We start from the raw sequence: 14492 nt of genomic DNA, 5'->3' as shown, positions 1-14492 counted from the left end.
AGCATCTTGACCCTCACACCCAACACACCGTCCTGGACAACTCCCGGTAACAGTGTCCACACCGGGGCCTATGGCTGCAAACTAAGAGGAGCCACACTCCCATCTAAAAACTGCCAGCAGCAGCAACCACAGCAACCTGAGTGACGTCTCAACTTTGGTTTCAAAGAACCAACTGAGCAGCCACTTTATCGGCATTCTTTCTCTCGGTGGCTAAGACTTGGCAGTTCCTGCAGCTGGGAGACGCCCTGGCCAGTTTACAGACGTTGGGGAAGAGACAGATGCAGCCAGGGTGACCCCACATGAGGAAACAGCCCACTGGTCTCCGACATGTTCCTCCACAAGTTTAAATGCCTCTTGTACAGATGTTTGCTTACATCCATGAATGGTGGCATGGCGGCTGAGGCAGGAGGATCAAGAGTTGAAGCCAGCCTGGGTTGCTCAGTGGTTAAGAGCCCTGGCTGCTCTAGCAGGGGATCTGAATTGGTTCCCAGCACCCATATGGCTGCTCACAAATGCTTTTAACCCCAGCTGCAGAGGATCTGACGTTCTCTGAGAGACTCCATGGGCACTGTGCTCACATGCACACACATCTGTAAAAACATGATAAATCCTTAAAACAGGGAAAACCAGGTCTCAAAGACTGGGGGTACCCTTGGGCCAGTGATGCACTGTATAGTCTGGTGTGATCACAGCTCCAGCTAATGGTTGAACTATTCTGTACTCTAAATGAATCCAAACAATCAAGAGCACAGCTGACCCTCCCCGAGGAGGCCAGACACCTGGAAGACTGAATCCAACATCCGCTCCTCACAAGTAGATCTAGCAAGTCAGGTAGAACACTGGGCTGCAAGGCTGCTGAGGAATGCACCCACCCAGGCAGTCTAGGGCCCTGTGTGAGCACCATGCTGGGCCTGTGCCTTCTGGAGGCAGGCACTTCCAGCCATGAAATGCAAACGCCCACTGCTATGCTCTGTGGAGTGCGTGGTGTTCCTCAGGGCTAAGGCTGACAGCAAAGTGTGCCTCTGAGCCTTGCTCCCTGCTCATGTGGGGTATGGCAAAGATCATTAGGAGGACAAGGGCACCAGAGTGGCTTGACCTGCTGGAGCACAATGCTCTGGGCACATCCCCAGCCATATCCCAGGTTGAAGGGACCTGTGCCATTAGTGACTGACACTAGGGCCACAGGGGAACAATCCCATCAATGACTCCAGGACTCCTTGTAGTCTGGGGCAGGGTTATAGATTCCAAGCCTTGTGTCCATCCACAGTGGTGGCCAGCACCAGGCAACAATTGGAGCCTGTGTCCTAACCAAGGCCTTGAACGTCGAAGAGGACCTGAGATGCCAACATGTGGTGAGTAAGCTGGACTTCCAGTGACAGAAAGGACATCTCAAAGGAAAAAATGCTGATACTGCCTCAGTGGGCAGGGCCGCACGGCTCGGATGCTATGTCACATGCTCCTGCCCACGCAGCCCAGCAGACAGCATTCCGGTATCTAAGCATCATTCAGAGTTAGGAGGAGCTACTGAGCAAGGATCAACTAAGCAGTACAGGCTGAAGGTTACTTGCTGTGTGGTCCTGATGAGGACATTCGGGGACATGGACAGTGGCATGGCTGCTACTGTGGGGAGGTGGGCATAGGCTCTTGGGGAAGAAAGCAACTCCAGGTAACTGTGATGGTAGTTACAACAGCTTTGTCACTAAGAACCAGCTCCTCAGCCAACTGGGGCCTCTGGGGGAAATCAACACGAGGAGTGAGATGCAGCAGAGGGGGCAGCTGCTTGTGCAGATGCAACCACCTGCTCGGTGCTACTGCGACTCTAAAACTGCTGTGGAAGGGGATCGAATGGCCCAGTGGGTAAAGCGATGCTGTTGCATAAGCCTGGCAACCAGAGTTCCACCCTGAAACCCACGTGAAGGCGGGAGGTAACCAGTGCCACAAAGCTGTCGTCTGACTTGGCCTGCTCTGGCACAGGTGAGCAAGGCTCATGTCCTCTGCAGCTCACCTGTCCATCATACCGCCTTTTCTTCATGAACTGCGTAATGCACATGGTGGCCGCTGGCTTCCGCTTGATTGGCATGGGTGTGCCCTGGCCAGGCCCCTCGGTGGAAGCATTGCCACTGTCTTCCCTGGGTGTTGAGGGCATGGCGGTGACGTAGGTCCACTGGCAGGGCACAGGTAGGCACTCCTGGCCAAAGCTCCTGAGCACCTGTGGGTGCACATACCAGCACATACGGAAGTCGGGCCGCTTCTCGTAGGCGGAGTTCTCAGAGATGAGGCGCTTGAGCCTGGCCTTGGAAGGCACAGCCACAGCATCCTCTGAGCTGGGTGTCTGTGGGTGTGGAGAGGGGCTTGGGGGGCCCAGCAGCCCACGGCGGCATCGCTCTTGGAATTCACGGATGATCACCTTGCTCCCGTTCACATTGCCATGCAGCAGTGGAAGCAGCTGGGCCAGGACTGCGGGATGAGACAGGGGTTAGAGAGGAAGCCTTGAGAGGGCCCCATCCAGGGCACACTTCAAAGAAAGCCGCTAGGCGTGGGCTGAAGGCTGGCCAAGCCACATGCTTGCGCCCTTGTGTTCCTCCTGAGTGGCCACTGCTCACTCTGAGCCACCACTGTCCCAGGGTTTAGAACAGAGGGAGTAGCACAGCACTCTGGTCCAGGACTCAATTCTGACCCAACATTCTGCTGTGGTCCTACTTTAGTAATCACCAAGGAGCCAGGCCTGGGCTGCAATCCAAACACTCAGGAGGTAGAGGCAAGAAGACCACCATGAGTTCAAGAACACTGTAAGCCACTTGATAACTTCCGACTTGTCTGAGTTACATGTAAGATACTGACTCAAAATTTAAAAAAAAGTTAAAATAGTAACAGATAGCAAAACCAGGGTGGGGCTCAGTGGTGAGCACTTGGCAGGCACATGCAAATCCTGGGTTTTGTACCCAGTGCCAAAATTTAAAGCTGCTATATAAATGAGCAGAAGGCCCCGCGAGCTGTGTATGCAGACGGCCTATCAGTGGATGGCTATGCACACACAGGTTCTGCAAACCTGTGAACTCAACAAGTGCTGGGTCCCGACACTCTGGCACTCCACTTACTATGCTGGTCCCTCTTCTCCCGCCTGGAAGCCCTGGGCTCTGGCTCTTCAGGGGGTGCTGCATCCAGCAGGCACGCGGTGAACTGCTGCAGCAGCTTCAAGTCGGAGCCTGCGCAGTTGGCTGCCTCAGCCGCCCACACGCATCCCACCTGCACAGGCTGCAGTACTCGGAAGCGCTTGCCCTTGGCTAGGAGCTCATCCCACTCCTTGGCCTTCAGTTTCTGGCGTACTTTGTGGTTCTCAGGGTCCGCACATTCCTGGCAGAACAGGGAGCAGACCCTCGTTTAATGCCCATGCTCCCTGGTGACCCAGCACTGGCACTGAACTACTGAGAGCCTGTGCCAGGCCCTGGGAAGAGGTGGCAGTGAAGGGCAAAGCCAGAGGGAGCAGTTCACACCCCAAGTTGTGTGATGAGTCAGGATACTTTGGTGGCTCTGCTAACAGGTGGCCACATCACCAACCCCAGAGCAAACATTGCAGAACAACATGGCCAGAGACGAGACGGTCCAGCCAGCCTGACCCCAGCCATCCGGTTCAGGCCCCCTAGAAATGCAACTAGGAGCTCAGGGCCTATGGACACCAGTCCATGGCCTCTTCTGGGAGAGCATGCAGGGGCACGGGGACCTTCTGCAGGTGTGGGGCAGCCTGTGCTTTCTTTTAGGGGGGTGCAGGGGTTGATAGAATTCTAGGTAATGGTGGGATGTGTAGGCCGAACTGCATCACTCTGCAGTCAATCACTCTGTAGCAGAGAAAGCCCTATGCCTGTTCACCGGAACCCAAGCTAGAGCCACTAATCATCCCAATACCCTGCAACCAGCCTGGGCAGGAGCCCTCACCTCAGTCACGCCTTCGTCCTCAGACAGGTACCCATGGGGCACAAAGAAGCCATCGTCCTCATCCTCATCTTCCCCCATGTCATCATCCTCATCCTCGAAGAGAAAGAAGAGAAGAGCTCACACACACACAAACAGAACACAGACGTCAGAGTTCAAGGCCGGTCTGGTCTCACATAAACACATGTACCCATGCAGGTACTGAAGGGCTTGCAGAGCTTGCCGAGGGGCCAGCATAGGCCTTGCGCGTGCCCTAGCTCATCCCTAGTGCCCCAGTATATCTAGGCACACCTGCATCGGTGTTAGCAGGACCCCATTAGGTCACAGGAGGCTGGGGAGTCAGGCAGAAACAGTTCGTGTAGGCAGAGGAAGAAGGGACTCATAGGGCCAAGTGTGGCTCCAATAGTTTGTCCGTGACTGGGGGAGCTGGGGCAGCAAGCACTTCCTAGTCCAAGCAGGACCAGAACTTCAGATTCCATGGCCTGCCCCACATCAGCCAACTGCACAGTGGCTCCCACAGCTGGTGCGGAGGCTACTGGACCCCACTGGGGTTACTCACCCCCTCACTGTGGGACAAGGACTCTCCAGGTTCCTCCTCTTCCCACTCGTCGTCACTGTCCACCTCATAATCAAGAAGGTTCTGGAGGGAGAACGCGCATGAGCAACATGGTGTGAAGTAGCACAGAGCAGCCCGCCCCCCCCCTTCCAGGGATGGGGACCCCATCCCCAGGGCTCACCTTGTCCTGGGCCCAGGGGTCACGGGGGCGGATGACTGCTGTCTTCTTGTTCCACGTCCCCCAGTATGCTGGCCGGTGGTTCTCTGAGAACTGCAAGAGCTTCATGCGGCCAAAGCTCCTCCTCTCAGGCACGCCATCCACCTTGTTCTCCACAATGATCACGTCCCTGGGTGGTCAGACCGTGCTCGGTACTGTGCTCATGGCTGGCCGCCATGTGACCTGCCTGTCCAGGAACTGCTCAGGACTGCCCTTCCTGTTGCACACAGGGCAGAGGAGGTGCCATGCTGTGCCCCAGAGGCCCTCTGTAACATTCTCTAGCAACCAAGAAAGACGCCCAGGGAGATGGTGACCCTAGGGGTCAGCAGCAATGAGCAGCATGGAGCCACCTTCTAGGTTCTCCTGTGGCCTGGCTTGCCAGATCTCACCTGTCCATGTTGGTGTTACGGCTGCAGGTCTGGGTAGGTCCTGACCTGAGGGGCAGGCGGCCTTTCAGGTCGCTGAGGAAGGAGCTGGCCCCACTCTGCTGCTGCAGGAGCTGGTCCAGCTGATCACACAGGTCCTGGTCCAAGGCAGCCCGGCACCGTGGAGCCAGCATCATGTGTTCTTTGATTTCAAATGGGGCAAACTTACCACAGGAGCCGGCCAGGGTCTGCAATAGGAACAACCCAATGCAATGCTGGCAGGTGAGTGCACTGTAGAAGGTTCAGGTGCTCAGGTCAGAGGCTGCGCAAGCTCTGATGGGGCTAGAGTGGCCAAAGGAAGCTGCTTGGGTGCTGGAAGACTTCGGGGTCTTCCTTCTTTGCAGCGATGGGGGTGGATTTCAGACAAGGCCACTTGAGAACTACCTCTACCCTGTTGGCCCTTCAACCCTACCTGTGGAGACACAGCCTTGCAGTAGCCCGGGTTGGCCTCAAACTCACAACTCTCCCATCTCAGCCTGCTGAGGTGACAAGCATGGACTGACAAACCTGGCCTCCACATTCTGTTTATTTATTGAGGGGCTGGAGAGATGGCTCAGCAGTTAAGACCACTGGCTGCTCTTCCAGAGGACCCAGATTCAAATCCCAACACCAACATGACAGCTGTAACTCTAGTTCCAGAGGATGCTGTCCTTGTGTTCTCTATGGGCACTGCATGCATGTGGTGCACAGACATACATGCAGGCCAAACATCCATACACATATAACAAAAATCCACAAGAAGTCTCCCTTCATTTTGTTATGTGAGTTTATATACACCATGCAAGCCATCTCCCTTGTTCCTGGCTTCCAGATCTTAATCATGGTGAGAGCTTTTTAGCCCCCAACTTTTGTCAGAGTCACTGTGAGTTCTGGAAAACCAGTTTTTGTTTTTTGTTTGTTTTATTTATGAGTGTTCTGCATACCAGAAGAGGCCATCAGATTTTATTATAGATGGTTGTGAGCTATCATGTGGTCACTGGGAATTGAACTCAGGACCTCTGGAAGTGCAACCAATGCTCTTTACTGCTTAGCCCATCTCCCCAGCCCCAGAAAACCAGTTTTGTTTTTTGTTTTTGAGATGGGGTTTCTCTGTGTAGTTTTGTTGCCTGTCCTGGGTCTCGCCCTGTAGACTGGATGGCCTCAAACTCACAGAGAACTGCCTGGCTCTGCCTCCCAAGTGCTGGGATTAAAGGCGTGAGCCACCCCTGCCCAGGCAGAAAACCAGTTTTAATGTGTGAACCTGGATGACTAGGATGACCAGGATTAATGGCTGAGACCAGAGACAAGCATCGGTTGGGGCTTCAGGGAAGGCTTGTGGCAGAGCTCAGAGCGAACTCCTTCTTCTGACAATGCTGGGGGTTAGGGACTGAGAACCAGTGGACGGACAGGTTCATCATTCATCAAGAGTCTCACAACCGGTGGTGGTGCATGGCTTTAATCCCAGCATTCGGGAGGCAGAGGCAGGTGGATCTCTGTGAGTTTGAGGCCAGCCTCGTCTACAAAGCGAGTTTCAAGACAGCTAGGTCTGTTATACGGTGAAAGCCTGTCTCAACACCCCACCCCCCAAGAGTTTTACAGTGAAAACACAAGAGTCGCCGACAGAGTCCACATCCAGACATGTGGCCCAGTGGCTGGACTCGTCATCCCACCACTGGCTGTGAATTCAAGTTCTCTGAATGCCATTGTAAGCCCATACAAGGGCTGTACTGTGCATGGCCAGCTGCGTAGTTGGTGGAGAGCTCGGGAACCCTAAAAGCCATGCCACCTAAGCCTGGCCTTGTGGCCTCTTGGAGAGCAGCCAGGCTCCAGCATGTCCCAGTGCTCCCTGAGACTTCCCAAAGCCTTGAGGCAGAGAGCCAGCAACTGTTCCCCTGGGGCCAGGAGCCAGTAGCATTAGGAAGACAGGAGACAGTCACAACCCAGCTGAGCACCCAGGATTCCAACACTCCAAGCAAGCTAAGGGCTGGGCCACTGGGCAGAATGCAGATCTAATATACTAAGAAGGGCTGGCGGGTAGGTGGGGCGGTGGTGGTGGTGGCGCATGCCCTTAATCTCAGCATTTGGGAGGCAGAGCGAGGCAGATCTCTGTCAGTTCCAGGCCAGCCTGGTCTACAGAGCAAGATCCAGGACAGGCACCAAAACTACACAGAGAAACCCTGTCTCAAAAAAACAAAAAAAAACAAAAAACAAAAAAAAGGGTTGACTCAGCAGGGCAAAAGCTTGTTACCCGTGCTTTGTAACAAGCTTTGAGTCTGAGAACCCATCTTTGGTGGGAGGAGAAAAACAACTACAGGAAACTGTTCTGACTTCTGTCCATGCACACACACTATACAGTAATAAATAATAAAAAGACAAATCAGGGGCCAACAAAATGACTCAGGGTAAAAGTACTTGCTGCCAAACCTGATGACTCAAGTTCAATCCCCAGGACCCACACAGTAGAGAGAGCTGATTCCTGTAAGCTGTGTTCTTAGCTCCACATGTGTGTGATGGCATGTGCACTCACACCTTCACCCAATAATAATAAGCCAAGGTGAGGGGAGATGGCTCATGGATTAAGTATGTATGTTGCTTTGCAGAGGACTTGATTTGGATGCCACATCACATCGCTCTAAACCTCAACCCTCCCTAATTAGAGCAGAGCCAAAGCCACAGAACATACTACTTTCCAAGCCAAACCCAAACAACAGCCAACAGAACAGGAAGGGATAAAGTCCAGAGGAGATAGCGGGCCACCGTAACACAGTGCAGCCTAGAGCAGGGCCATCCTCAAGGGACCCCAAAGCCCTTCCCCAGTCTTTCTATCATAAGATGAGTGGGTTTTGTCACTGGCTCTGGCAATGGGCCAATCAGCTGATGCTGAGCCAAACCTGCTGATTCACAGGTTAATTAGCTGGGGATTGATGGAGGAAAAGAGCAGGCTCATCAACTGGACACAGGATGCTCCACTGAGCTGACAAGGGCATAACAAGCCTGTTACCCACAGGCTAAGATAACAGAGCAGCTGCCATTCATGGCAGGATGGGAGGGGCCACCTTCAGCATCAGTTCCCACAGGGTGCGAGCTGGCCAGGGTCACTGCAGCTTTCCCAATAAGCAAGGCCATTTCCAAGTAGCCTTAGGGAACTGTCACCGGAACCTACAGCACCGTGCTGAATCATGCTGGCCAGGTGACTAAGATGACACAGTGCATGCAAATGTAAGACCATGCTCAGCTCCTGGCACGTGCTCAGTCCTTCCTTCCTAAAGGAAGATGGTGAGTTCAAGACTACCCAGCCTACACAGCCAACTCTAGCACGGCCTGGGAAATGACACTTAACTAGATCTTAACACGTCAGGGCCAGGGTCTGAAACACCCAAGCCACCAAAGTTACTGTGGGACCAGTGTTTGAGCAGCAGATGCCACAGTATGTCAGGAAATGGGGCCTGAGAACGGGCAGTGAGGGGAGCCGACTGGGTGAAAGGTTGGCATCATCAGGTCACCCACTTCTCTGGCACCTTGAGCCTCTTTGTACCTAGGGTCTCAATGCTAGCCACAGGTTAGTTCCAACCAAGCTAGACAATCAGTAGGTGACAGGCTCTGAGAGATGGTCTCAAAAAATGGTGAATGGTGACAAACTCACAATTAGAAATAAAACAAACTTTGAAAATAAGGTGGAGAGCAACAGAGGACACCAGCACCTGGCCTACACACTCACACACACAAAAGCATGCAGAGTCTGCTGTACCCAGAGCTGAGGTAGTGCTCACCTTGGGGGCCTGCGGAGTCTTTGGCTTCTGGAAGAACCTGGTGATCTCTGCTTTCTCTGCCTTAATGCGCTGTGGTAGGGACAGGACAGCAGTTATCCCAGGGCACTCTGGGAAGGCAATATTGTGCTTGCAGGCTCTCAAAACCCCATCCCATGAGGCGTCTGCCCATGGTGCTCATGCTGATGGCAGCCGAGGGAGGCAAGGTGGGATCTGAGTGAGCACATAGTTCCCATAGAGCCCACCGCCCCAACAGAGACACAGAAAGAAAGCACTCTGGTGCCACAGTGTCCAAGAGGGGCAGGGCGGGCAGCCAGGCTACCTTCTCTTCCTCCCGTAACCGCTTCTCTTCCTCCCGTATCCGCTTCTCCTCTTCTTTCTTCCTCTTCTCCTCCAGTTTAGCTCTGGGAGACAGGAGACATGAACTGTGTGAGCCCAGAACCACCCCTCATCTTCCTGCTGTGCTGTGACAAAGCTGTGGCACTGGGACTAACAAAGCAAAATGCACAACACCACAATCTTTGCTTCTGAGACAGTTTTGATATGCAACCCCAGGTTGGCAACAGCAATCCCCCTGCCTCATCCTGAGTGCTGACACTACAGGTATCCTAAATCTCCATATAAAATTATTTTGAGGGGCTGGATAGATGTCTCAGCAGTTAAGAGCACTGGTTGCTCTTACAGAGGTCCTGAATTCAATTCTCAGCAACCACATGGTGGCTCACAAGCACCTACAATGAAATCTGATGCCCTCTTCTGGCATGAAGGTGCACATGCAGGCAAAACACTGTATATATAATAAATACATCTTCAAAAAATATTATTTTGAGATAGGGTCTCACTCTGTAGACAAAGCTAATCTGCAATTCACAGAATCCCCCAGCATGGGTGCAGATTAAAGGTGGTACCACACTTGCTCATCAATATAAAGTTCTTGATGGTTTGGGGCTCAGTGGGTAAAGTGATGGATGGCCTGTCATGTACTAGGCCCTGGGTTCCAGCTCCAACACATCAAAAGCCAGATGTGGTGGTACCTGCCAATCATCCCAGCACTACATCGAGGTAGGAGAATCAAAACTCCAAGGTCATTCTTAGCAACATTCCTCACTTGTTCAAAAATCACTTGCCATTTATTAGTTTCAACCACCTACTTGCAAAGCACAAAGAATGCTTTTTTGTGGCCAGGCATGGCGGCGCACACCTTTAATCTCAGCACTCAGGAGGCAGAGGCAGGAGGATCTCTGCAAGTTTGAGGCCAGCCTGGTCTACAAAGTAAGTTCCAGGACAGCCAGGGCTGCACAGAGAAACCCCATCTTGGAAACACAAAACAAAACAGCTCTATCATGATAGAACCCCTTACAAGAGCTGCTGTGAACTCCTTTAGGTCAAAACCTCACAGGACACAGTGGTTGTCCACCGAGGCAACAGCCCAGTTAGAAAACTGAGGACGAAATTCTGATAGGACCAGAGTGTCTACAACCAAAACCTCCAGCAGCCCAGGAACCACTGCCAGACAGAGCCTGCAGTCCTACAGGAAGAACAGAGGCCAGAAGCCAACTGCCCCTCTGCAGTCCGGCTCCGGCAGGGGAGACAGAAGGAGTCAGACCACTGCGGGAGCCTGGGGCCGGCACTCACTCCAGAGCCTCCTGCCGCTCCTTGCGCCGCTCCTCCTTGAGCCGCTGCTTCTCCGCCTTCTCCTTCTCGTCCTTCTCCCGCTTCTCCCTCCGCTCCTTCTCCTTCAGCTCCTTCTCCTCCTCCTTCCTCCTCCGAGCCTCCTCCTTGGCTCGCCGTGTCTCCTCCCTCAGCTTTTCCTTCTCCTCCCTCTGCTGTTCTCTGTCCTATGAAGACAGCAGCAAAGGCGCCCCACAGGTGACCCATGGCAAGAACTGCCAAGCGACAGTGTCCACGTAGCCCAGGCTGACTCACATTTCCAACCTATACTCGAGCATGACTTGATTTCTTTTGAAATGAGAAACTGGGCTGAGGTAAGGACAGGAGCCTCGTGGGTAAGTGTTAACCAGAGTCCTGGGTTGGACCCCAATACCCAGCACAGATCTTTCTGCGACTGAGCTCTACCCAGTGGATCTCTCCACAGTGGAGCCCGAGTGGAGCGTCCAGCTTGGAAAAGGACTTCAAGTCTTCCTGTACTAAAGCCTGTGGACGTGGGGCAGCTGTTGCAACAGGCCTGTGTCGGGTGGTTTCTCTGTGCTTGGGACTCCAGCATGTTTTGCAACTGCGTGCTAAGGCACAGCCCACCAAGTGTTACTTCCTGGCCAAGAGAGGCAGTCTGGACTGGGCAGGAGGTACAGGCCTGACTGCACTGCAGGCCTGGTCTGTTCCCAGTTGTCACTAAGGAGACAGAAGTCCTGCAGACTCAGCCTGGCTGCTGCACCTGCATGTGTGCTGTTCTCACACGGGCTGAATTGTACCTGGCGGTTTGGGCATGCCATCCTGTCACTGGGAGACCAGGGCCAGCCTGGACTACACAGTGAGCCTCTGTCTAAGTAAGCAGATGCAACAGACAGGACTGGGGTATACCTCAGAGGACCAGCATGTTCAGCATGCAAATAGCTTGCCTTTCCCATACCAACCCCCCAATACCGAAAGTCTAAGGAATACCAACTGGCACAACACCCCTTCCTCACTGCAAAGGGGCTGTGTAGCCCAGCAGGCACAGCAGGGCCTAAACTTTTCTACATTAGAGTGGTTTCCCCACCCCCCCATGGGCCACATGGTGACCTACAGACTGAAAAGCCACAAGCAGCTGTCACTTCTGCACTGTCTGGGGCCACTTCCATGTGAACCTACCTCACACCCTTCCAAGGAGAGTGTACCCATAACAACGGTATTTGTTTTGTTTTTGACTCACTATGTAGCCCTGGTTGGATCTGAACTCAATGCCCCTTTGAAGGGAGCTTTTCTCCTACCCACATTGGCTAGCAGAGACCCAGGCAGGACCCGCACACTCAGGACACCCAGTCTATCACCATTGTTAGTGCAATACAGCACAAGCAGCAGAGCCCCGAAGCATGAGGCTCAGAAGCCGGGAGGGCCTTACTCTGTGTAGTTTGCTCCTGCCCTTCTCTGTGGAGCCTTTGACGAGTTTCTTGGAAGCCTAAAAAGAAAGACAGAAGAGCTTAGGTCACATTCTGGAGGAACTCCACCCACATTCCCAAGGGACTCCATCCCAGCCCATGGGAAGGGCGGCAGGGCCTGGAGCCTGCAGGGGACATCATGGGTACAGTCTTTAAGCCCCAGGAGAGCCGGGTGATTTAGCAGTTGACTTTATCTTGAAACACAAAGAACTGACTAAGGCCCAACACAGAAAGAGCCAGGTGTAATGATGGACACTTTTCATCCCAGCACCAGGGACCAGAAGACAGGAAGATCCCTGGGGTCCCCAGCTGGCAGTCTACTTCAATTAGCTGGCCTAAGCCCAAGTGGTGGACATGGTCACAAAACAAAAAGGGCACGAGAAGCTCATTGTGGTGGCCACGCCTTTAGTTTCAGCACTGTGTATAAGGATTATGTCCTTAATTATGTCACCAGCCTCTCACAGCGTCCCAGCCTAAAAAGCGGGCGTGCCCTCTGTGTGCTTTCCATATGGCCTCTCCTGTATTCTCCCTCCTCCATGCAGTGTCTCTGTAGCTGTATCTCTCTCTCCCCCTTCCTCCCTCTCTTTTTCTCTCCCAATAAAGCTATAGAAAGGTAACCATGGTTCGTGATTCTTCCAGGACTCCTCCAGCACTCTCCTCTGTCGGCATGGCTGCCACTTAACCAACACTAGCAGACAGAGCCAGCCAGGGAGACACAGTGAGACCTTGTGCCCTTACCCCCACCCCCAAAAGGGTGGATAATGCCTGAAGACCAATAATGAAGGCTGTCTTCTGGCCTCCATTCTCACACAGGAACCAACCTACAAAGATTGTTTGTCAAGTATATATAGTTCATAGGTAGAATCCCCCCGTGAGGGGCTGGAGGCATGGTCAGGGGTAGAGCCTTCTGCCTAGGAGTCCCAAGTTAAGGGCTGAGGATATGGTAGGGGTGGAGCCCCTACCTAGAATCCCCAAGTGAGGGGAGATGGACATGGCTCTGGGGTGGAGTGCCCTCCCCATCTCCTCTTCTTTATTGAGACATAAGTAGAAACAAAACAGAAACATTGTTGCAAAAGTCTTTTCCAGCAACAGTACCGAAGATTATAATAGGGTCAGAGTGCAAAGGCCTTACTCAGGTAAATTGAACAGATAAGAATGACTGTAAGCAGCAGTGGACAGCCCCGAGCTAGAATCCAGCTCCTCCTAATCCCACCGTGTTCAGTCTTTTCTGCAAGGTCCAAATGAAGCTCTTCCTGGTACAAATGAGCCTGAGTTCTGTGTGGTGCTGGAGTTGAACCCTGGGCCTGTACCTGCCAGGCATGCCATCACATGTCTGCCAGATACTTTTTAGAAAGTGGCAGGTCACCTTGGGCTGGGCCCATGACCCAGGCCTGTAGTCTCTGCCCTTCTGCAGGATCGGGGCGACTTAGTGAAGGAGTAAGTACAAACTACGGTCTGGGTGCCTGGCTCAATGGTACAGTGCTGGACTTGCACATGTTTAAGGGTCTGGGTTCTACACACAAAAAGCAGGGGAGAAATCACTCTGTGGGTTCCTTTTAGATTTGAGGAGAGGCTCAATGGTGGACAGAACTCAGTCTCAGCTGAGTCTTAGCTGAGAAGGCCAAGGTAGAGGCAGCAGGACACAGCACTGGCTGCAGGGCCATGGGCTGATATCAGTCTCCACTGAGTATGTGGTGACCACACCACCCCATTGCTAGGCAGTCTCAACAAGGGCTTTTCAGGTCTCCGTGAGAGTTTGAGGCTAGCCAGGGCTACAGAGAACCTGCCAAGAGACAAGCAAGGCTGGCCTGTTAGTTCTACCCAGAGCACCCACCCACCCACTCACAGCACCCAAGGTGATGGGACAGGGCTCTCTGTGACTGGGCACCCCTCTTTCTAAGCCAGGGGAGAGACTGCTGAGAGGGCCAGCTGCAGGGAAACATTACCAGCAAGGGGCTGACTACAGATGCAAGCCCTCTAACAACTTGTGGACACCCAGCAAGTATGGTGCCTGGGATAGGAAGGGGACACCAGAGACACCTATCCAAGAGAAGGCACAGAACATGCAGAACTGTAGCCTCCACAGAGGCCTCTCCACGGAGAGCTCAGGATACCTAGCAACCAAGACACATTCAAAGTTCTTCTGTGAGAAGTGTGGAACCTCTCACATGCAGAGATAGAGAAGAGGGGAGACACACACAGCAGGGGACTTCACAGTATACTGAGGGACAACACTGGGACTATAAAGGTATTTACTACAGATTTATTTTTAGACAGGTCTCATGTAGCCTAGGCTGGCCTTGAACTCCTGGTGCTCCTGCTGGCAGGTGAGCATCATCAGGCCTGGAACCCACCAGAGTTTCCTGCCCTGGACGAGCACAGCCCCAAAGCATGTGTGTGGGGTAGGATCACCTGTGCTTCCCATGCTGGGCTTGAGCCCTGGATTCAAAAGATCCTCCTGCCTCACATGTCAGCACATAGCACCAGAGCAACCCCGCCTGCCCGCCCACGTAGCTCAGCAGC

At 53.3% G+C, this 14492-nt stretch overlaps 1 protein-coding gene across 2 annotated transcripts in view; it reads right to left on the bottom strand.

Annotated features, from left to right (window-relative positions):
* The window catches only part of Chaf1a (chromatin assembly factor 1 subunit A), a 28289-nt gene that overhangs the window by 638 nt on the left and 13159 nt on the right, over window positions 1–14492 (bottom strand). For both annotated transcript variants that reach the window (XM_006982237.4, XM_042266832.2), the window contains exons 4-13: window positions 11933–11989; window positions 10510–10712; window positions 9197–9278; window positions 8878–8946; window positions 5093–5316; window positions 4668–4833; window positions 4490–4570; window positions 3934–4026; window positions 3099–3354; window positions 2006–2457 (exon numbers count right to left, since the gene is read on the bottom strand). In XM_006982237.4, the coding sequence (XP_006982299.2) occupies window positions 2006–2457; window positions 3099–3354; window positions 3934–4026; window positions 4490–4570; window positions 4668–4833; window positions 5093–5316; window positions 8878–8946; window positions 9197–9278; window positions 10510–10712; window positions 11933–11989 (1683 nt within the window). The remainder of the gene's footprint in view (window positions 1–2005; window positions 2458–3098; window positions 3355–3933; window positions 4027–4489; window positions 4571–4667; window positions 4834–5092; window positions 5317–8877; window positions 8947–9196; window positions 9279–10509; window positions 10713–11932; window positions 11990–14492) is intronic.

This window comes from Peromyscus maniculatus, chromosome 22 (assembly GCF_049852395.1).
Source record: "Peromyscus maniculatus bairdii isolate BWxNUB_F1_BW_parent chromosome 22, HU_Pman_BW_mat_3.1, whole genome shotgun sequence".
NCBI classification, from domain to species: domain Eukaryota; kingdom Metazoa; phylum Chordata; class Mammalia; order Rodentia; family Cricetidae; genus Peromyscus; species Peromyscus maniculatus.
Note: the sequence above shows the minus strand (reverse complement) of the source record. Positions and strands in the feature narration are given on the sequence as shown.